The following is a 24,321-nucleotide window of genomic DNA, read 5'->3' on the forward strand; positions in this document are numbered from 1 at the left end:
ATTCTGTGGGGTCGTTTAAATGGTGGACACCGTCAATTAACCTTAGACGAGTTTTTTTGGTGCTACCGTCCCCAGCATATCTCTTCGTCAAAGGTGATATATCATTTTGTAGTAAGGAAGAAGGAGTTAAAATTGGTATCAGATATGGTCGATTCTAATAGGAAATGGAAGGGCTGATACTTTTTTGTCGAGGAGACGAACTGGGTATGCTGTCAAGAGGAGTGGGAGTCAATGCCTCATGGCTTTTTTGACAACACTTGGGCATATGTCAGGGACTCAGATTGATCTCGTCTACTTCTTTACTTGGTTCATTTGTTTGACTCCTAACTCCATTTGCTTTTCCTTTCAGCTAAACGTTCGTCCACGCATTACAGCTGAACAAGAAGATTTCATCCACCGAGTGACGGATATCCCGTTGGACAATCGGAAGTGTCGGTACCTGATCAAACTCGACACTTTGTATTTATATTGTGGTGGTCTGGAGCCGACGGAAGAAGCTTGCAAACTAAACGCTTATTCTCGTCGTCGTGAGTGTTTTTCAATTTCTTTTGTCTACTCCCTTATGTTGTTTCTTCCCTAACCTTCACCCTCTATCTTTTGCAGAAATGGAGGCAGCCAAGCAAAGAATACGGGCTGCCGCTGCTGCCAAGAAGAAAGAACAAGAGAAGAAGGCCAAAGGGGAGGCAACACCATTGTCAGTCCCTAAATCCGTTGGGAAGGTAGGAGCCAAGAGGAAGGCCGACGAGAAGGATGAGCGTTCTGGGAAGAAGGTGGCCATAACTCCTGGAGATAAACCCTCCAAGAAGCCATCACCTCCTAAGTCCAGCCATGGGGCAGGCAAAGGACTGATGACGTCATCTAGCCCCGTCAGCCAGGGACCTGTCCTTTGCCTTCTTACTCACAAAGATTATGCCGTGGAGGCAATGGAGTCCATTCTAAAAGATGAAGAGATGGACCCCTATGCTGAGCAGGCAACGGCCGAGATAGGGGCATCAGGCCTGTTTGACCTTACACGGGTATGCCTTCTCTTATTTTGATGCCAGACGAGTTTCAATGACCTGACGTCATCGTTTTTTTTTTTTTTCTTTGGCAATGTAGGTTGTGGTTCGCATGAAGGCCATATCAGATAGGTGTGTCGCCAAGGAAGGGGTGATTACCCGTCTACATGAGCGTATTAAGAATCTGGTCGATGGGCACGCACAATATAACGATGCAAACCGTATCCTTGGTAAGGAGGTGAAAGAGCTAAAGGAGAAGTTGGAGGAGGAAGGTCGTCCATGGAATTCGGAGGAAGAAGCCAAGCTGACAGCAGAAAAGGAGCTGAAGTCCATTCTAAGTCAGGTGGAAACGGCTAGGAGTGATGCTGCGACGGATTTTAAGGAATTGCAGTCCTTTATAGACGCTTGTGTCGTCTACTATGGTGACGGGTTTGAGGACTATTTGAAATAGGTTAAGTGTACTCGATCAACCACCATCTACATCGACTTCAGAGATCCCTCTTGAAATATTTTTCAAATACAACAAGAGTTCAGTATCTTCCCCCGAATTAGTGAATTAGGCAGGATTTTTTTTTTCACATTATTTTACATAATAACAAACAATAATTTTCATAAATTTCATCGTAAATGTGAAATATTTAACTTATTTGTTTATCCCGATCTGGATTTATCCAAGATTACCATGGAGGAGCCTATTCCGTCGACTCCTGCGGGTGACACCGTCAATGAGGAAAGTGACAACACTAACAAGCTTGAGGCAAACCAAAAGAATGATAGCATCGTTCTTGCTCAGCCAACCGTGGACAAGTCCGTCACTTTGACTCCGTCAGCAAATCCTCATGGTGACGACCATGATGCTGAAGACCCTCCTACTCCTGGCGTTCATCCTACTCTTGTTGAGGGTGACGGGAAGTCTCAAGACCCCCCAACTCCATGAACTTAAGCATTCTCCTTTTTTTTTTGTAAAACATGGACGAATTTTGATGTTTGACGCCCGTTGTTTTGGGCTTTTGTAAAAACATTACTTTATTTGTATCACTTCTCAATGTGTTGCTTTATATTCGAGACATATTTCTCTTTTCCACTTTAATTATATAGCAAAGCCGTCTATCTTGCTTGTGATGAGCCCCTCAGCCTATGGACAACGACATCAGCTTTTTCTTTCCTAACTAAATTTATTTTAGATCGTTGTCGTAGACCCCGTCAGCTTAAGAATGACGGCATCAATTTTCCCTTAGCTGATGAATAAACTTATTTCAAGTCATTTTTATATGCCCATTAGCTTTATGGGTAACGGCGTTAGCTCTCTCTTAGCTGACTAACAAAACTTATTTTAGATTGTCATATGCCTGTCAGCTTTATAGGTAACGGCGTCAACTTTCTCTTGGCTGATTATTCCTCCGCGACTTTGTGGACTTAGCCGTAGATTCGCCCACCTTGTGGTCTTAATGATAAGGTCGTCCACTTTGTGGACTTAATGATAAAGTCGTCCACTTTGTGGACTTAGCAGTAGACTCGTCCACTTTGTGGACTTAATGATAAGGTCGTCCACTTTGTGGACTTAATAATAAAGTCGTCCACTTTGTGAACTTGATAATGCTATTTCCTTGAAGACTAGCTAATATAACAAATCTACTAGTCGTTTCTAAATAAACTCCTCTTATTATGATGAATGCATAAGTAGAAAATTGTTCCAAAAAGAATAAACCTTCAACCCTTTGGGCTTAAAATGTGTTGTAGGCAAAAATAAACTAAGACAAATGATTAAAAGAAATATATTGGATAAACTGGAAATGAGGAGTAGTGTTCTTCATGCTATCTCCTACTGGTAGTACTTCCTGAGATGTTCAGCGTTCCATGGGCGGTGCAACTTCTACCCGTCGAGTGTTTCTAGGTGGTAGGTGCCCTTCCTTAGCCATAACGCGATTCTATAAGGTCCTTCCCAGTTTGAGCCGAGCTTTCCTTGCGCGGGATCTGCGCCCATCACTTTCCTCAGGACGAGGTCTCTAACTTTGAAATCCCGATGTTTGACTCGGGAGTTGTAGTGTTTTGCCATGAGGTCCTGGTATCGTGTGAGCCTCTGTTCAACCGTCGCCCTGACCTCGTCAGCTAGACCAAGCTGTAAACGTATGGCCTCGTCATTTCTTCCCTCATTGTGATTGTCCACCCTGTAGCTCGTGAGTCCAATCTCAACTGGGATGATTGCCTCGCTCCCGTATGTTAGTCGAAACGGAGTTTCTCCCGTAGGAGTCTTGACTGTCGTCCTGTATGCCCATAGTATGCTGGGTAGTTCTTCTGACCAGACACCCTTTACCCCCTCGAGCTAAATCTTGATTATCCGAAGCAAGGATTGGTTCGTGACCTCAACTTGTCCGTTGGCTTGGGGATGGGCAAGGGAGGAGTAGTGGTTTTTAATTCGTAACTGTGAGCAGAAGTTTCAGAAAGAGTCATTGTCAAATTGCTTACCATTGTCCGAGATCAAGACCCTTGGAATTCCGTACCTATAAATGATGTTCCTCCAAACAAAGCTTCATACATTCTTCTCGGTGATTGTGGCCAGGGCTTCAGCTTCTACCCATTTGGTGAAGTAGTCAATGCCGACTATTTGGAACTTCAGCTGCCTCGATGCTATTGGGAATGGGCCCACGATGTCTAGTCCCTATTGGGCGAATGGCCATGGGGCGGTTATCGGGGTCAGCTCTTCCGTTAGTTTCCTGATAATGCTGCTGAATCTTTGGCACATGTCGCAGGTTTTGACATACGTCTGAGCGTCCTTCTGCATGGTCGGTCAGTAATATCCAGCCCGGATTAATTTATGCACCAACGACCTTAACCTTGAATGATTGCCGCAAATCCCTTCTTGTACTTCTCTCATGACATAATCCGCTTCTTCGGGTCCTAGGCATCTCAGGTATGGTCTGGAGAAACCCCTTTTGTACAAGACGTCCCTTATCAAGACAAATCGCGACGCCTGGACCTTTAGGTTCCTTGCGGCTTCCTTCCCTTCAAGCAAGGTGCCGTCTCTTAGGTAGGAAGCTAAAGGGTGGTCCAATTGCTTTCGGATCCTATCTCCTGTACATCGATGACGTCTATCAGTGGTGAGAGCTAAATAAAGGATAGTACCTTGTCGGGAGCGGTCGTGTATTCTGCTGACGTGGTTTTAGCAAGGCGGTCGGCTTGCTCATTTTCTCTCCTTGGGATTTGAACGACCCTTACCTACAGCTCATTCACCCTTCTCTTTGCTTGCTCCAAATACCTCTTCATCCTTTCTCCCTTACATTCATGGTCGTCGTTTACCTGATTAGTGACGACTTGAGAGTCGCAATGGATCACCATGTTTGCAGCTCCTACTGCTTTGGCTAGATCTAAACCTGCTATGAGGGCTTCATATTCCGCTTCATTGTTAGTCGTAGGAAAGTCAAGTCGAACCATGCATTCGATCTTGTCACCCTCCAAAGACTGAAGTACGACCCCTGCTCCGCCAGCCCTTTTGTTTGACGATCTGTCCATGAACACACTCCATTGGGGATATTCTGCTTCTGGCCTTCTACATTGGTGAACTCCGCAATAAAGTTAGCGACCACTTGTCCCATGATGGCGGTACGTGGGCGATATTTTATGTCAAACCCGCTTAGCTCTATTGCCCATAAGGCCACGTGTCCTGCAGCTTCTGGGCTGCTCATTGCTCGTCGTAGGGGCTTGTCAGTCAGGACAACCATGGTATGGGCTTGAAAGTACGGCTTGAGCTTGCGGGCAGCCATAAATAGAGCGAAGGCGAGCTTTTCCATCGGTGGGTATCTTCCTTCTACGCCATAAAGTGCCCGGCTGGCATAGTATACGGGCCTTTGCACCCTATCGTCTTCTCTGACTAAGGCTACACTGACGACGGCCGGGGAGACGGCCAGATAGAGAAACAATTCTTCTCCTGGTTGTGAAGGACTTAGTAGCGGTGGTGAAAAGAGGTAGGCCTTCGGATATTCGAACGCTTGTTAACATTCGGTCGTCCACTCAAAAGACTTCTTCAGTGTGCGGAAGAATGGTAGACATTTATCTGTTGCCCTTAATACGAATCTATTAAGCGCGGCGACCTTGTCATTAAGGCTTTGCACTTCCTTCACATTTTTAGGAGGTGCCATTTCCATTATAGCCCGGATCTTGTCCGGGTTGGCCTCGATACCTCTTTGGGACACCATATATCCTAAGAAATTTCCCGCCGTCACTCCGAAGGCACACTTGCCTGGGTTAAGTTTCATGTTGTAGAAGCGAAGAGTATCGAAGGTTTCCTTGAGATCCTCCGAGTGATCTTCCTCCCTTCTGCTTTTCACTAGCATGTCATCGACATATACTTGGACGTTTCTTCCAATCTGTTGTTCGAACATCTTGTTCATGAGCCTTTGATATGTTGCACCAACGTTTTTCAAGCCGAAGGGCATGACTTTGTAACAAAAAAGGCCTTGGCTTGTTACAAACGAAGTCTTCTTCTGATCAGCTTCATCCATTTGGATTGGTTGTATTTGGAAAACGCGTCCATGAAGCTTAGCAGCTGGTGTTGAGCCGTGGAGTCTACCAGGATGTCGACCCGCGAAAGGAGGTAGCTATCTTTGGGGCATGCTTTGTTTAGGTCTGTGAAGTCGACACACATGCTCCAATTTTCGTTGCTCTTTTTGACCATCACGACGTTCGCCAACCAATCAGGGTAGTAAACTTCCCTAATGAATCCCGCCTCTTGGAGCTTGCGGACTTCTTCTGCCACCACTCAATCTCTCTCTTGGGCGAAAATCCTTTTCTTTTGGCGGACGGGCGAAAAGGATGGCAACACGTTCAACCTGTGCACCATTACCGTCGGGTCAATTCCTGGCATGTCTTCATGGCTCCAAGCGAACACGTCCCGATTTTCTTTTAGGAAGGTCGCAAGTTCTTGACGTACCGTCGGGTCTACAAGGGTGCCGATCTTGGTTGTCTGCTCTAGTTGGGAGTCATCGAGAAATACATCTTTGAGTCTCTCCACGGGCTCCGTCGCTGCCCAACGTTCTTCTATGCTCATGGCCTGAAGGTGGTCATCCATCTCCATCATAGCTACGTAACACTCGCATGCAGCCACCTGATCTCTTCTCAATTCTTCTACTCCATAATCAGTAGGGAATTTTATCATCAAATGGTAGGTTGAGGTTACAGCCTTCCACGAGTTAAGGGTGGGATGTCCTATGATGGCATTGTAGGCCGACGAGTAATCAACCAATAGGAATGCTACATTCTTGGTGATCCGCTGAGGGAAATCTCCAACAGTTACAGCCAAAGTGACGACGCCAAGGGAAAATACCCTCGTTCCTCCAAAGCCGACGAGCGGGGTGTTAGTCGGAACTAGCCGCTCCCTATCAATCCCCATCTGCTGGAATGCGGGGTAATAGAGGATGTCTGCCGAGCTGCCGTTGTTGACAAGAATTCGGGCATGTTGTAGTCTCCTGCCTGTATGGTGACGACAAACGCGTCATCATGGGGATGGTGAAGACGCCGTGCATCTTCTTCTGAGAATTCGATGGAAGGATTGTCAATTCACGACATTTTGGGTACGGAACCTATCATCCGGATGTTCTGAACCATTCTGAGGTATGTCTTCCAGGCTTTCTTTGATGACCCAGCGGTCGCGGTGCCCCCTACAATCATCTTTATATCTCCTAGGGGCTATCTAAGCCGTCGACGAGCTTGATCTTGTGGCGGGTCCGTTTTCTCCTTGCTAACGAACCTCTACAGCCTTCCTTGTCTGATGAGAGCTTCTTTTTGTTGCTTCAGGTCGTAGCAGTCAGCTGTGTCGTGACCATGATCTCGATAAAAGCGAAAATATTTGTCCCTTGGCCTCTTGTTGGGACCTCCCTTTAGCTTGCCGGGAAATGTCAAGGCTCCTTCATCTTTAATCTGCATTAGTACCTGGTCGATAGGAGTGGTCAACGGGGTGAAGCTTGTGAATCTCCCTGCGAGTGGTCTGGGGCATCGATCATCCCGTCGTTCTTTACTTCTAGCCTTCTTTCGCCCCTATCCGATCATGCGTCTTCCTGTCTCTCCCTTTTTTTTGGCTTCTCTTCTCGAGCCAACAATGCGTCTTCTGCGTTCATGTACTTAGTCACCCAATAGAGCACATCTGACATGGTCTCTGGGTCGTTCTTATATAGGGAGAATAGGAACTTACCCTTCCGTAGCCCATTGGTGAACACTGCTACAAGTATCTTGTCGTCTGCTTCGTCGATCGAGAGAGCCTCTTTGTTAAAGTGAGCTATGTAGGACCTCAACGTCTCATCTTCTGGCTGCTTGATGTTCATCAAGCATGTGGTGGATTTCTTATACATGTGCCCTCCAATGAAATGCAAGGCGAATTAGGCGCTTAACTCCTTGAAGGTACCAATGGAGTTGGGCGTCAGCCTACTAAACCAAATCCTTGCGGGCCCCTTCAGCGTTGTAGGGAAGGCTCTGCACATGATCGCGTCCGGCACCCCCTGAAGGTGCATTAGGATCTTGAAGGACTCCAAATGATCTAAGGGGTCCTTATACCCGTTATAGCTTTCGACTTGCGACATGCGAAACTTTTGTGGAAAGGGGAATGAACTAACCGACGCTGTGAAGGGCGAGTCGGTTCGCTGGACCAAATCATCAAGATCGTTGGACACCCGTCCCTTGAGGGCGTTCATCATGCAGTCCATTTGCTCCTTCATCATCTGCATCTCAGCGACTATATGAGGTGGGACAGTATCGGTGACAGATGGCAAGTTAGTGTCTTATCGCTTCGGCCTGCTAGGGGCATTGCTGCCTTCCGGTCGCTCCTAGTTCCTTCTTTCCGCGCTGATTCCTTCTTGATCTTCTTCCTAGGTGATAGCACCCGCGTTCTTTTGACGCAATTATTCTTCCAATTCTTGGTTTTGTTTAATGAGGCGTTCCACGACGGCGGCTAGAGTTTGGACTTGCCTTTCGAGTGCCGTTGTGTATGGTTCGTCTCCTTGAACGTTGTTAGTGGTCGCCATCGAGCGAGTGAATACCATGCAACTCTGTCTGGGAAGCGATAGCACGGCTTTATAAGTCGCTAAGTTTCCTACAGACGACGCCAACTGATGATGCCAAAAATCGTCAGTGAGCCACACGGTCCTCACATGCTCCCGATGAAGAACCTGCACAACACGAAAGCTGAAGACCTTAAGAGGAGTACCGGTGAGGTACCGGCCAAATACCCTCCAACAGTCAAGTTAAAGGAAATCTCTTATTCGCAACTCTAAAGTACTAGAGCTGAGGTGAATTATTCGTACCTTGGTTTATAAGGGCTTTGGGGTATTTATAGTAACGTAGGGTCGAAATCTACGCCTTGGCCACGAGTTACTTTCCTTCTAGGAGAGTAACTCGTGGATTTTGCGTATCCCTTAGAGCTCTTTTCCTTATAGAAATCTCTTTAATTAGGGTCAAACGTGTAGCACAAGAACTTTCTTTATACCCATATGCGTGGAGGGCAAGCAAGGTTATGGACAAAGGTTTGCTTATCCCCTTCAGCTTTTCCCTCCGTCAGCTTTTTCCTTCTTAATGTCGTCAGCTTACAACCTTTAGCTTGATCTCTTCAGCTTTCCCCCTTCAGCCTTGATTCTATCAGCTTTCTCCCTTCAGCCTAATGCCGTCAGATATGAGGCAGAGCCGCGGTCGTCAAAGGAAGGCGGTTTGATGAGTAGTGCTGGCGAGCTCGTTATCCCGTCGCCTTTTTAAAACGTCAAGAGCTAATTGTAAAATCATCCTCATCATATGGTTACAAGAAAATAAGTAATAATGAACTATGCATTTGTCCAGGAGAGATTTTCATTAATAAACACAACATCAAGGATCTCAACATTGTCACCATTGTCACCATCAAGCATTGTCACCATGACCTATATGGATTAATTCGTTACAATTGAATAGATCCATTATCCAAATTCAAATACATAAGAAACCAATCGAAACTTCTGTGCTATCTCAAGGATTATGCAGTGGCTGTATTCAAATAGGTTATCTTGAGTTCCTGTCTAATCTTTATCTTGTATCTCCTGCAAATTAGCATAAGTTAGGTGATGGTAGCAACATTCAGCCGAGGTTGGTTGAAGGACCGTCGGTAAGCAACTCTGATATCGGCAACATTTGTTGTCTCTTCCACGTGTTTTGTTCATATTCCTACGCAGTTAAGACCGCAATCTGATGTCAACATTTTCGCCAATGAGATTTTAACCCCTAAACAATTCATGACGTCACGATAGAGACAATTGAGTATTTTTGGGCACATAACCACTTTTGTTAGACATAATAATAACAAAGTTTATCAATAAGGAGAGGAGTTTCGTTCATAGAATGATCAATTCTATTATCCAAACTGTTATTGTACCCAATGACAAAGGGCAATTCAGATCCTCAAAATAAGGAGTGGAGACATTTCCAAGTCTCGTTTCAAAAATTACTTCTCTTAAAAAAGTATGCATTGTTTGTAGGATGAAAAACTGATATAATTCAATTTTGACATTATATTCGGTAGGAAAATCCCTCTTCAACATCGCATGATTGATCTTTTATTTATCCTACATTCCTACCACTTGAAAACAGATATGTGAATAACAAGTCAGGGTCATTCTTTACTCCTAAGTGACAATTGCATATTTTTGGGCACATAACCACACTTGTTATTCATAATAATAACAAAGTTTTTCAACCGAGGTAGAAATTTCATTCAGGGGACGATCGATTTAACTATCCAAACTTTTATTGTACCCAATAACAATGGGCAAGCCAAATCCTCAAAATAAGGAGTGGAGACCTATCCAAACCTCGATTCAACACATCAAATCTCGTAGACATGTTTGCACTATTTATAGGGTGAAGTGTTGATAGAATTCAATTCTTAAAATAGATTTGGACTAAAAATGTTTCTTCAACAACGCGTGCTAAAGCTTTTCTTTATCCTACCACTTGAACAAATATGGGAATAACAAGTTAAGGTCATTCTCTTACTCCAAACTCCAAGGTCAAAACAGCGTATTTTTGGGCACATAACCACTCTTGTTAGACATATTAAGAGCATTAGTACAAGCCCCAAAATTGTATTATACCATCTTCAAACACTAAAAGCAAGCATTACCCCAAGTTGTAATTGTAAAAAAAATATAACACTATGCTACAGTAGCCTCTTACAGGTAAGAGGTTACTGTATCAAGATTGTTTTCTTAAATAATATTATTTTATTGTGTTTCTAATTTTTTATTAATAAAAATAATAGAGATGGTTTTGTGTTATATATTTTATTGTGTAGATATATATTATTTTAATGTGTTATATAGGAAAATAAAAGTTAGGATGTTGGTGTGTTGTAAATAGTATGATATAATAGATAAAGAAACTTTTGAGATGGTAAAATGAAATTTTTTGAAAAAATCAGATGCAAATGCTCTAATAACAAATTTTATTAATCAAGAGAGGAGTTCGTTCATATGACGATCGATTCTACTATCATTTTAGCTTACAATCATTTAAGATAGCTTGCCTTTATCATCTTTTTATTTTTGAGAAATGATATGTCCACAACATTTTTACAACAAATCCTAAGTGGCAGGATGTTACTGGTTGTTATTGTTGGGACAAAAAAGTAATCTTAGTGTTAGGTTCAAATTTGAACCAATAACAACTAACCACCTATGATTTGTTGTAAAAATGTTGTGGACGTAGCACCTCTCTTTATTTTTAATGATCTGCTTATTCTTATTCCTTGGGTTGTGGGTTCGTGGTGGCCCACTCTATATTATATATAAGCAGTAGTTCTCTACCGGTTTATAAGGCCTCTTATTTTAACGAAACCAAATTGACAAGCATTAGTTGCTATTACTACCAACAATCAAAAAACAAAATTCCCCTCTAAACTAGTTTAAAGAAAAAATTTTCAAACTTCTCATATATTTCTTTTTTAAGTGTAAATTTTGAAAATCTAACCGTTAAATTTCATGTTCCTTATGTTCTTAACATGCATATCAAATTTTGTTCAAATCTATTTGATCAATTAACTTATTTTTATATACAACTTTAGATTATAAAAACTTGAAATTATAACAATTATTTGATAACATAGTAATTGATCTTTGATTTTCTAAAATTGAAAGCATTAAGGATGTAATAAGAACATACAATCTAACAATTAGATTTTCAAAATTCACACTCAGTATAAATATATATATATATATATATATATATGATAAGTTTGTAAGGTTTCTCTCCAAACTAGTTTGAAAAGAAACTTTGTTCACAACGAAATTAGTTTTCTTTTCTGTCAAAAGAAGATCTAGTTTTCTTTCTTTTCCTTCCGCACTAAAATAACAACCTTTTAATTTTTTTTTTAAAGGAACAACCGTTCTGTTTGTTTCAGTATAAACATTTTCTGAAAAATGGTTCATTTTCCAAAAAGCATTTTCTAGAAAACTGTATTATTTTTCAGTGTTTGGTAACGACCTTGAAAATATTTTCTGATGTTTGGTATGCAAATTTTTATTTTTATTTTTTATATTTCTTGTGTAATTTAAAACATGTGTATTATGTAAACCAATTAATATAATCAATAAATTTAAAATTTAAAATTTAAAATTTAAAATAAAAAAAAATCATGAATGAATTTGATTTTCATACTAAAATTTTGACAATAGATACAATCAAAATTAGTTGTCAAATTTTCATGATTTCTACCACTCATCTTGCTCATATTTATGAACAATACATAACCATTTGTCTATATACATAAGATTGACATGGGAATACATCTTTAATAAGTACAAATAACAATAACTTTTAATTCTCTATTCTTTTTGCTGGTACACTAATTGTCAATTATGGTCAACCACAAGTCTTTAATATTACTCGATATTATGTATTTATATAATGTATCTACATAATATATTATTATTGTATAGTATCTACATAATGTATCTACCAACAAATACATTTCCCCTAAACAATTATCATTCATTATATAACAATATTATTAATTTACCATAAAGATTATCCTATGTAAAAGCAATTTAGAGCCGACACCATGTTTAAAATGTTCGTCTTTTACTTCATTCATTCATTCTTCTTCTTCTTTATTTTTTATATTTTTTTTAGCACTTTTATGTGCAAAAAAAAAAACTACCTGTAATCCATCAAACCAAAAATTTCTTAGAGAAAAAAATAAAATCAAGTTTAAAATTCAAAGTAAAGAATTGGAATTTTGGGAGAGAGGAATGAAATAATTACAACTCCCAATATGTTCTCTTCTACAAGTTTGTAGAGAGGAATGAAATAATTACTAAGCAATGAGGGGAAAAAAATCTAATTAAAGAACTGTGTTATAAAGGGGAAGAGAAACATAAAGAGAGAGAGAGTGAGAGAGAAAGAGAGAGAGAGAGAGAGAGAGAGATCTATAGAAGAGGGGAGACCAAAGTTAGTGACAGTGAGGGTGTGAGGGAAAAAAAAAAAAAAGTGAAAGAGTAAGAGAGCGTACCTTGAGAGATTGTTTTCCATTTTTTTTTTTTTTTGAAAAACAACCTATAGAAAATAAGCATTATTTTTATTAAGATTTTTCATTGACTAAAGATAGTTTTCCGTTGACCAGTTTTTTTTTTGTGCTACCAAACATTAGAAAATATAAAAAACTATCTTTACAGAAAGTTTTTCAGCGAACCAAACTAGTTAGGCAGAAGGAATTTGTACACATTTTTTTGGCTAAGGAGGGGGTTTAGAAGTTAGAACAGGACCATAAAGTGACAGCCTAAGGAGAGCCAGAACTTTAAGATCGACAACCCAAGCCACTACTTTTTCCATTGTTCCGGAAAACATGCTCCCCTATGGTTCCCTATGGAGCGAGCATATTATGCAGCAATAAATGAACCAAGCCATATGCACGACTCAAACCTAAGCAAAGCCTAATTATTTTGTTGTTATTGTACGTACAGCAGTATTCTAATATATGGTGAAATTATTGAAGTACACTAATTATAATTTGATTAACGTTTGACATCAAAGCTTTACAAGGAAGCAACCAAACGTTCAGCCGGATGCAAAATCAAACATCATGATACTTCTGAATTTACAGAGCCCCACTTCTTTAACCAACCTGACCTGCAGAAGCATAGGGATGACTCCCTGATCTGTGCATGTAGAGCACAATATCTAGTGCATGCAATAGCATCACAAAAGCATGATAAATTTTGCTTTGATCCAATTTCACCTGCATATGGCATAGGAGAGAAGGTAAATAAACACGGCTCATTATACAATCATCCTTCGCATTACCGTAGCTTTGTCTCACTTGGTTTACTGCCCCTAAATGCTGAAAGAGAGAAGAATGACCTCGTGGCTGAAACATAAAAAAACTGGAATATCAGGATCAATAAACATTAGTAAAATATAACACTAGAGTGAGAAATGCAAAGAACCTGTATAACACCAAAGCATACAGGAATTTGATAAGGATGTACAATACTCCAGATCATAGATGAACACTAACCTTTGGTTGTGGGGACCACAGCTGAGTCACAGCTCTCTTGCAACTTTTGAGAAGAAAAGGGGTCATTCACTTTGCTTAAATTTGATTGAGCTGCATGCAAAATAGCCATGGTATAAAGCATTGGACTCAAATAGAAACATATCAAACTATTTTAGTAAGCAATACTCCCAAATGTGGGGAGTTCAAGAAGATCAGGATGAAATGTTAGGACCAACAAGGATGAAATAAACTAAAAACAACAAAAAAACAACAAAACAAAACAAAACAAAAAATAATAATAAATAAAAATAAAAAAAGAAAAGGTAAAGAGGAAAATATACCAGGGAGTAGTTCACGAGCATCCAAATTTCTTTCAATGCTTTCACATAATGAAGTCTTTTGCTGTGCAAAGTTCTTTGCTTGAAGAGCAGCCTTTCTAAGAAAATTGTCAGCATTTCTCTTACTTAAAGGTTTAGATTCCTCAGCATCATCCTCTCCTTCAGAGAAGACAGATGGACTAGACCAACCAGTACTACTGGCATCCCCTTTGCTCTTCCGAGCAAAATTCAAGAGCCTTTTCAATCCTTTTGGGGCATCTTTTTGGCAGACCATGATGGGAGGATTTTCAGCATTTCCCCACTCAATAGTATCAGGTTCACTACTTTCTTCTTGCAGCATCTGGGACAAAGAATGACGTACACGTATTGACAATCCAACAGGTTCAACATTGGCTGGAGATGCAAGTTGAGATGTGCTGACATTACATGGAATGGGCAGTTCCTGATGCTCTTCTATTTCCACCCACGCCATGGCGGAAACAATTGATTCTTCCTCAACTTGAGATTTTGATGAAGAAACTTCCTGAATTTTGAAGACATTATCTCCATCAGCAGCAAGTGGGTTAGAGTTCTCAGTCTCACCACATTGCCAGTCACTATTTACCTGAGTTTCAGGTTGTATAACATCATGAAGACCCAATGAAACATCATCTCCCTCTTGATGCTGACTGACCAGATCTGAAGCATTAACAATTACCTCACTTTCTTGAGCTTCCACTAAGTTTTGACAGTTTGTCAGACATTCCTCCACCTGAGGAGAATGCTTTTTCTTGTTAACAGGACCAATAGCAGGGGCACTCCGAGAACCCTTACGGAGAAAAGGTTTTGATTCCAGTGGGACCACACTGCTTTTCCGGGTGATTTTGTTATAGAAACTAGGCTTTGTGGAATCTATACTAGAACAATCTCCAGAAACTCTCACAACTTTCGTTTTGGTTGTTTTGTAAGAGGTTGTCACCCTTTCCTGCCTTTTCTCATTCACACCCTTTACATTCCTGACATGATCACTTCGTGTATCCTTTACATTTCTCTGCCCCAGCTGGGATTTTTCCACTCTAGGGCTTGCTCGAGGGACTGATGGTGCTGGGTTGAATTTCTGACGTGCTGGTGTAGTGCCAACAGAACATATGATTTTACCTGGTGATGCCCCTGTGGCTCTTGGTGATGGTGTTGATGGCCATGATTTGCGCGTAGCTGGCAGGGTTGATGCTTTAGATGAAACCTTCTTTGTAACAGATGGCTTCGAGGTTTCTTTTCTGGCATTTACAGGTTGAGATGAACTTTTATGTGGTTTTTGGGGTTTGCGAATAGCATGTTTTTTACCAACATCATTCCCATTTGTGGAGGCCATTTCAGCTTTTCTCTCATTAAGAATTTGCTGCATTTCTCTAAATTGCACTTCTTTCTCTGCTCGCCTTTTAGCATTCTCACCTCGAAGTTTTTCATCCCGCTTCTCCCTGTAGTGGTCATAAAACCCACCTCTCTTCTCAGAAGAAACCTTTTTATTTCTGCTACTTTGAGGCTTAGCATATCTAACAGGCTTATTTTCAGTTATTTTCATCAACATCTGACTTAACTCTGCTTCCTTTTGCCGATTCCATTCATCTGAGGCTGTTAATTTTCCAATAATTTCTTCTCCTTGGATTTCTTTAGCATCAGTTTCCAAAACATTCATGTCTGCTTGAATATCTATTGGATCATATGCTTTTTCTTCTCCCTTTTCTAGCCCTACATCTACTTCAGATGTCTCAACAAGATTGTGACCTCCAGGTATACATTCTGACTCTAATGTCACTCCTACTGAAGATATTGAAATCTCACCATCTGCGACGTTATTGGGAGTCTCTGGAAAAGAGTCTTCAGAAACAATTTCTGGCAGACATTGGGAGGAAGCTTCACCCATACCTGAACTCCATCTTCTCAGTACAGATTTATTTGCACAGATAGAGATATTTGTTAATGACCTCCGTTTCTGAATATCTGTAGCATGATCCCTCTGTTTGCTTTCAAAAAGATTTATGGCATCTTGAACACTGATTCTTTGCACATTTATCTCAGGTTTCTTAATGGGTTGTTCAAATCCTTCGTCTTCACTATTGTTTGTAGCTATGTCTCTATGAGACAATGCCCTCTCTCTAGCAGGAAAACAATTGAGGCTCTTAATTGTTAATGCAGTGGCCCTCCGTGATCCAGTTCTTCCTATTTGAATCCTCCGCATCGGAGATGCTGACCGCCTGGGTGATGCAGATCTTATAAGAGTTCGACTTCTTTCAGCAGATGTTTGATACTCATCACTTGAGTCAGAAAACTCCTCGCTTTCTGTTGAGCCCTCTCGCTCAATCTGGGCAACTTTTGCTGGTGAAACGCCATATTTTATTGGTATAACTGAATGTACAGGTTTTGATGTCCAAGTACTACCATCTTTCTTGTTTACATTGTCAGTCCTTGAATTGTGTGTGAACGAGGACTTGTCATCATTTAGAGGATCAGCACTCTGGCTCTCCTCATTCAGTTCTACAAATTTGCAAAAAGATTTCCTGCCATGGATTGTAATCTTATTCAGTTCCAAAGGAATTTCATTTACCATATGACCATAAATTATGTAGAACCACATTGTTCAATCAACATTGCAACCTTTACTTTGGTAGGCAACTTACTTCAAAGCTGTTGCACCAAAATGTTCTAAAAATTGTGCTAAATCAGTGATTTCTTTATAGGAGCAGGTAGCACCAACAGCCTTCTTAAAAGCAGCAGCTAAGTCCCCTCTTAATGCTGTGAGCCTTAAGTCCATAGCTCGCAACAGTTCATTTCTGCGAGGATAATTTTCAATAGCTCAGTGGTGATGCAAAATAAATAAATATATATAAAACTGCTAAATGAAACATAACAAAGAACAGGACATACTTTGAAACATCTGATGGTGCAATCTTAACTTCAGGCTGTTTGCATGCAACAAATTGTCAACCGCTCATAGTAAATGAAATATGATTATATGGATAAATGAACAAGATGAACTTTTAAATATCTAAACAGCGAAATCAGACTAAATTAAAAAAATGTACAAAGGGAAGAGCAATTACTTTGGATCTTGGTTCCACATCCTTAGAGTTACAGCTATCTGTCAAAAGTGGAAAGCTAAAACCATTAAACGTTTACTAAACCCTGGAAGTCAAAGATTTCACCTAATACAACAACAACCAAGCCTCAGTCTCAAAATCAGTGCTGGTAAAAGTGCACTTAAGCAGGAAGCGCAGAGCGCCAAAGCTTCTGCAATTTTTGCAAATTGAGGCACATTTGAAGAAGCACTATGGTGCACTTTTTGGAGCTTTTCAATAAGCTCAATGCACACTTTTTGGAGGTTTTACAAAGCAAAAACAAATGTGAATTTTAGCCATTAAATGATTAACTTTATTATATAAAATTCAATTTTGTGGTATGCTATATAATACACTTAAGCCCACCCCTCCACCATTACAAACTCTAGTATAGCCCATTGAGAACCACAATCATTACAGTCAAAATTTTGGGATCTGCTATGAATCCTCAACAAACTAATCAAGGTTAGCCACATGTATTTTTTTCCCCATTCTACTCTATCCAAAGTCATACTCTACATTACCTCCTTGATTGCCATGTCCTTTTTGGTTACTTCAACTAATGTTATTTTCGGTCTTCTTCTGCCCTTTTTTTGTTCTCTTTGGTTTTGTGAATTTTGAGAGACTCATCCCTACACATATTGCTTTTTTAAAAACTTCTTTGTTGATTTGTTAAAGTTGATATGTTTTATGGCTTTGGGAAGTTTGGACGGCCTTGGAGACTAGTGACAACCAGAAGGAAATTGCTGAGTTAAAGGTATTTCTTCATACTTTGTTTTGGACTAAAGATCTGGGAAAGTTATGTTACTTTTTGGGCATTCTTTGGAAAAAAGAGAAATGCATCTTTCTATAGAAAAAACTACTGTTGAGGTCTCCCTACCAAATGTCACCATCACAATATTCTTTGTAATATTTTGTAAATTTTCTCATATATATATGGAATGGATTGGGTGAGGACTGAAATATAGAAACAGCCACTTCCCTCTCATACTTTTCTCCTTATTTAAATCTTCCTTTTCACCAACATGGTATCAGAGCAAGGGATTTGATTTGACTCTAGTCTTGATCAATACTACCTTCTTTATTTCTTTTTTATTCTCTCTTTGTTTTACTAGGATCACCCTTAGATAGGAGATCTACTACATGATATTACTTTTTCTTCGGAGGAAAATTATTACTTGGACAAGTAAGCAGCATAATTGCTCTTTCCTAGGAAGGAACTTGATTACTTGGACGAGTAAGAACAGAGTGTTGTCTCACATTCAAATGCAGAGGTTGGCTCATATGTCATGTAAGCTTGTGCGGATTAAACATCTTCTAGAGGTGTTGAAGTTTGATGTGAAGCTACCATCACTATATTATGACAATTACATAGCAATTCGTATCACTTCCAACCCAGTGTTCCATGATTGAACCAAACATATAGAGGTGGATAGTCACTTAGTCTGAGAAAGAGTGGAAACTGGAAAGTGGTGGGACTGCTACTCCACATGTCTCTATAGGGGCTCAAGTTTTTTATTTTTTTCACAAACCAGTGTGCAAGACTTGCTTAGATTTGTTATGTAACGAACTGGGACTACATGACATATATGCCCTAGCTTCAAGGAGAGTGTTTTTTTAGTTTTTATTTTAACACGTAACAAAAAGATTTTATTGAAATAGGAAAAGAAACCCGAGTACACCGGGGGTGTACACAGGGAGCAGTACAAACAGACTTACAAATTACAGTGCTCAAGCAAATCTAAAAAGGAGAAGCAAGGAACACAATGAAAAGCCAAACTCCAATCCTGTAATGTACAAAATAAGAAGGATTTAATTTCAAGGATAGAGTGTTCACATCCCTCAAAACTGTTTGTTCTCAGCACACCACATGATGCAATGTGGTACAGCCCTCTAAAATGATATATTACGATGTTTATTGAGAGCACCTTGCCAAGCTGCAAGCCTGGCAAGGTAGTGAGAGTATTTTGAAAATATCCAAAATGATATAGTTGTCACCCAGATATATCATTTGCAGTTAGTGTTGAGAGCCAGTACATGAAAGCTCCTCGTCTTCCACATTGAGAGGCAGTTATTCAGATTGTGAGGCACCTTAAAGCACATCAAGCCTATGGTCTCTTGTATAAAGCTAATGGTCAACTACAGGTAGAAGCCTTTACAGGTGCAGATTGGGTAGTCACCTTCAAACAGAAAATCCACTACTGGATATTGCACTTTTCTAGGAGCAAACCTGATTACTTGGAAAAGTAAGAAACAAATCGTTGTAGCCAGATCTAGTGCAGTGGCTGAGTATAGAGCCATGGCACACACATCATGTAAGCTTATGTGGATTAAGCATTTACTTGAGGAATAAAAATTTGATATGAAGTTGCCAATGACTATGCATTGTGATAATCAAGCAACAATTCGCATTGCCTCCAATCCTATGTTCCATGACTGAAGTAGATTGTCACATTACTCGGCAGAAAGTAGAAGATGGTGTAATTACTACTCCATATGTTTCTAAGAGAGTCCAAATTGCTGATATGTTTACCACAGCTTGATGTAAAACTCATTTGGATTTATTATGTAACAAGCTGGGATTATATGATATACTCTCTAACTTGAGGGAAAGTGTTATGGATTATTATATATGTCAGGGGCATATATAATATTTTTGTGTGTTAGGGGGCTGACTAAGAAACCCTAAATACACGTTTACTCGTAACACATTCAATTAAACCAACACATTTGCATTCATTGATGTTTATTGTGAGGATGTCATCAAGGAGTGTTATGAGTAATATTGTAAAAGTAGTGAGGGTATTTCGATAACATTATATTTTATCCTTAAACTATAAATAATACATATGTATTAGGGTTAATTAATTTAATTTTCTAAGAACAATTTTCTATAATTACCGTGTTACAAAGATATCAAAAAGGGGAGAGGAGTTTATAATAACAAAAACATGTGAGAATAACACAACTGTGTTTAATACACCAAATTTCCTTGAATGATAACACTATGGTAAAAATTACCTGCTTCCGAACTTCCAAATTGATCGTGACAGTCCTGAGAAGGAAAATTTTTGTTGGTGAACAACCATACACATTAAAATATCAATTTATATAAGGACAGAAAATACACCTGGCTGTATAAAGAGAGATGAAATTTTTTGGCTTCCTCCAATTGAATCATCTCATCTTCAATAGCTTTAGTGACCTCTAGTAAATCCGCTGAACCAATAATACATAGGAATCTGAGAAGAAAGAATAAGATATGTACAATTAAGAGCAATAGATACCAACATTTTCGTTAAAAATACATCAAATGAGAGATATTTTTTTCTAATTCAATATTTAAATAAAAAGAACAAAGCGAGGGGCCCAATCCTAGTACACAAAAAATATACAAAAGAAAACATCCAAATAATAATAAAATAGGACAAGAAACTTAAATGATAAGAACCTGTTCAAAGTTGATTTTGTGAACCATGCAGCACTGTTGAGGTTTTCTGGAAGTTGAAGTTTAAAGCTACCATCAGAACCTTTAGCATACAAGTCATTTACTTTTGGTACATGCGCCAACAATTGTTCAAGAAGCCCAGTTGCCAGTTTTTCTACTTTGTTGTCACTGTAAATCAATGCCTCGTACCTAACACCACCATCCCTGACACCAAACATTTTAGATAAGTTTATCATAACTAACAGAAACATAGACACATGTGGCCATGTTTTGACATTTCAACTCAAATAAGCTCAATAGGTCTGGCTGAAATCCAAGTTCTCTTCAATCCATCTTGAAGGACTTATTTGATTCTATTAGGACTGTCCAAACACCCACAAAACCCAAACCACCCATCCAACCCAAGTCAACCCAGTGAGTGTCAGGTTTCCCACATAAAAATCCAACACACCCAACCCATCTCACGGTGATATTGAAGGGCTTCTAGAATCCTCAAAGGGGAACGGAGATCTAGAGATCTCCGCCCAGCTCTAGTGTAGATCTAGAGATCTCCATTCTCCCGAATAGCCACTGGTAGCTCCTTGTTGTCACTGCGCCACATCAGCAAAACCAACTGTATCCGGAAGTGGCCGGTCTAAAACCCGAGCATTGGCAGTTGACAATGGGTGAGCTATTTCTAAATCCAAACCTGATCCATGGACACCCCTAGATTCTATATTTACCCAGATGTTTCAGCATTAATCTACTCCAAGTCAAAATTGAAACAAAAAGGCAGAACCTCAATATCCATCAAAACTTATGATGAAACAAAAGACTATATGGTATACAGAAAGGTTAAGCCATCAATATTCCAAAATAATGCAAAATTGGAAGGTTATTCTCAAAATTTCATTAAAGCCTTGATATATATAGTCCTCTCTAATAACTATGTAATCAGTAGAAAATTTTTGAGGGACTGTGTGTGGAGCCAAAACAGACAGCTAACAATATTTTCCAAGACAAAAAAAAAATCACAACAGAGTTAATATCACAATATAAATAAATATTATATTGATATTTGTTAGAGTTATTTCTAGTTAATTGTTTTTTTGAATTAGCGTGTTAATGGTATTCTTATAATCATGCAGCGAAGACTTATATAAATATTTGCTAAGGTGAAGCGTTGATACTGTAGCCTAAAATTTTTCTCAAATCTCTCTCTCTGTCCTTATCTTTTTTCTTTCATTTAACCCTAATATCTCATGTCTCACAACTCCACTTGGAATCAAAGCATACTAATGCAACCCTATAGAGTAGGGTGCTGACATCAACACCTGTACAAGAACTCCATCGCTAAGTCAGCACCAACACAGTCACTAGATTCTGACAACCACATGATCTAAGTTGTCAACATTCCTGGCAATTATGATGATTTTTCCATAATTTTTGGTAGCCATTTGATGAGTTTTTAATTTTGCAATTTTTTTTTGGATATTTGGATTTTTTTTTTTTTTTTCAATCTGCAATTTTGAAGTTATATAGGCTGAGGGCTATGAAATATTTTCAGCTCCTCCTTTTGAACTCTCTAAATATTCTTCACTAACATGTATGAAGTGTAATAAGTGAACTACTTTTGTCAGCTCCAACTCCGCCAACAAATTTCAGATAATCTACAGAAAAAATTTTACCTGTTTTGATTAGGCAAAATTTGAATCGCAGCATAATCTAAAGGTGCATCAGCATCTATTCCACCCTCCATTTTAAAGCAGCTTACTGTAGAAGCAAAGAAGCCTGAATAAGCAGGAAAGAAAAGGCATATATTAACTCAAAAACCAATCTGCGTTTGTGGATGTTTTATATGCAACTCCAAATGTATATATATAACCAGAGAAAATACTGAAAGTGTCGAGGGCAGCTAGATGCCTGATATATTGGTAAGTTACATACAGCATCCAATGGGTCTTGAACCCGCAACCTCACCCTCCACGTTACTATTAGACGGGGAGGTTTTTATTGGAACTGAAAAATATAATATTTATATAAGTTATCTTAAGGTTAAGTAGATTAAATAGAGATCCATCTCAAGGAGACAACTACCTAATCTACTACAAGCTTATCTCCTCTAATTCAAATTCCTCTTATTTCAGAGAGCGTTGGCATGCTACTGCAGAGGATTCATGTAAGAAAAAAGAAATTTATAGTTTTGGAGTTTAGGAGTGAGATATATCATATACTATAGACAATAACTATTTGGGTGTTTGGAGGATGGCCTAAGGTAGTAAAAAGTTCAGGCCTATAGATTAGAATGAAAATAGAGATTGAAGAGACTAGTCCAAGATTGGATTCGAATATTGGATGATGCTTGAAACTGTTAAGAATACTAGCTTATTTGAGCAACAATGATTCGTCTCAAAGCACAGAACCTAACCTTGTAGTTGTAGGATCGTTGTTGGAATTCCAGAATGCTATTATATTTACATCCTCCCAACAACAACAACAACAACAAAAAAAAAAGAAATCTACTTCATTTGGTTGTTTATTTTGAATTGTTTGAAATTGAATAATGCCTGCCTAGATTCAGAATGAGACATTTATAAATAATCAAAAATAATTAAGCGCATTGCACTCAGATCTGAGAAACCATGAGCATAATGAAAAGAATACAAAGCAGTAAGAGAGTAATTAAACAGTAGTAGCAGTAGTATTGTAGTAATTAGTTAAAGTTTGAGTTTTGCTTGAAAATTAAAAGAAATGCAAAGTGGAACTAATAATAATAATAATGCAGTATTAGAAAACCCAAAAGCAAAGAGAAATGCGAATAAATCTCCATATATCCATAGAAAAAGTACGAAAACGAAAAAGCTAGATTTTTTTTTTTTTTTTGGTTTTGTTTTGTTTACCTTATACCTGAGATCTGAAATTATGACTCTCTTTAAAAATGTAGGAGAGAGATAGATCTTTGTTTGAATGGGAACTCAAAAATTCGTGTACAAAGCTGCCAGAAGAAGAAGAAGAAGAAGAAGAAAACGAGCTAGATGATGAGAAAGGGGAAAGAGTAAGAGGAGTACAGAGAGAGAGAGAGAGAGACAGTAAAAAAGAAGTGTGTGTAGCGCGTTGGTTTGCTTGCTTGCAATAGCATAACCAGATGATATTAATGCATCACTCATTGACTATTGTGCCTTCAGTTATAGACGCGTGTTTTAAACGCTCCCCCAACTCCACATGTGTCGGTACTCCGTACTCTTTTTCTTTTCTTTTTCCTTTTCCTTTTTTATCCTTCTAGCTAACTTACTTTTTAAATCTCAAAATTTTAAAAAAACGTTCCAATTAACCCTTTTTATCACAATTTTCTCATGCTCGAATCAATAAGCCTTTGACCAAAATTTTCTAGTTAAATGCATGTAGAATATAATATTACACTTTTGCTCTACATTCTTTAGATCATGATTTCAAATGATCCATAACCTTCCAAACGTTTCAATTTAATCTTTTACTTTTAAATTTGTTTAGAGAAAAAATAAAAATCAAACTAAGTAAATTTTACATCTGAAAAAATATAAGATATAATTACCAACCAAGTCTACAAATGGAAAATGCTTAAAAAATTTCGCTAATATAGTTTTTACCATCATTCTCTTAAGTTTTGAAACTCCCCAACTTCCACCCCTACTATGGTCTTGATACAAAATAGAATTTCTACTCTAACCTAATCTTGTATCAAGACCATAGTAGGGGTGGAAGTTGGGGAGTTTCAAAACTTAAGAGAATGATGGTAAAAACAATATTGGAGAATTTTTTTAAACATTTTCCATTTGTATTGAAACTGCAAATACTTTCATTCATTTTCCTCTTTGTTTAGTAAATTTGATTTGTATTCATTTGCCTCTCGAGGTTTGAGTCCCCCAATGCAAGCTTTAAACCCTCTTTTATTGGTATTAAAACATTTTGGTATTTTATTAAACAA

At 38.8% G+C, this 24,321-nt stretch overlaps 2 protein-coding genes across 7 annotated transcripts; both read right to left on the reverse strand.

Moving 5' to 3' along the window:
* Window positions 1-4,987: 4,987 nt before the first annotated feature.
* On the reverse strand, window positions 4,988-7,339 carry LOC142639965 (uncharacterized). Its single transcript, XM_075814087.1, has 3 exons — window positions 7,183-7,339; window positions 5,839-6,464; window positions 4,988-5,362 (listed from the first exon to the last, which is right to left on the reverse strand). The coding sequence occupies exons 1-3, from the start codon at window positions 7,337-7,339 to the stop codon at window positions 4,988-4,990; spliced, it is 1,158 nt and encodes a 385-aa protein (XP_075670202.1).
* A 5,570-nt stretch (window positions 7,340-12,909) lies between these two features.
* LOC142639230 (uncharacterized) lies at window positions 12,910-23,486 on the reverse strand. Of its 6 annotated transcripts, none has more exons than XM_075813368.1 (11): window positions 23,258-23,486; window positions 22,046-22,148; window positions 20,382-20,567; window positions 20,061-20,172; window positions 19,952-19,985; window positions 16,916-16,953; window positions 16,740-16,774; window positions 16,493-16,645; window positions 13,839-16,372; window positions 13,519-13,608; window positions 12,910-13,368 (listed from the first exon to the last, which is right to left on the reverse strand). In XM_075813368.1, exons 2-11 carry the CDS (start codon window positions 22,114-22,116, stop codon window positions 13,301-13,303), a joined length of 3,321 nt encoding a protein of 1,106 aa, XP_075669483.1. In that variant the 5' UTR covers window positions 22,117-22,148; window positions 23,258-23,486; the 3' UTR covers window positions 12,910-13,300. The 6 variants fall into 6 exon arrangements, with proteins under 6 accessions (XP_075669483.1, XP_075669479.1, XP_075669480.1 ...); XM_075813364.1 differs by having other exon boundaries at window positions 20,382-20,582; XM_075813365.1 differs by having other exon boundaries at window positions 20,382-20,582; window positions 23,265-23,482.
* Between the last annotated feature and the right edge of the window lie 835 nt (window positions 23,487-24,321).

This window comes from Castanea sativa, chromosome 6 (genome assembly GCF_040712315.1).
Source record: "Castanea sativa cultivar Marrone di Chiusa Pesio chromosome 6, ASM4071231v1".
Lineage (NCBI taxonomy): Eukaryota > Viridiplantae > Streptophyta > Magnoliopsida > Fagales > Fagaceae > Castanea > Castanea sativa.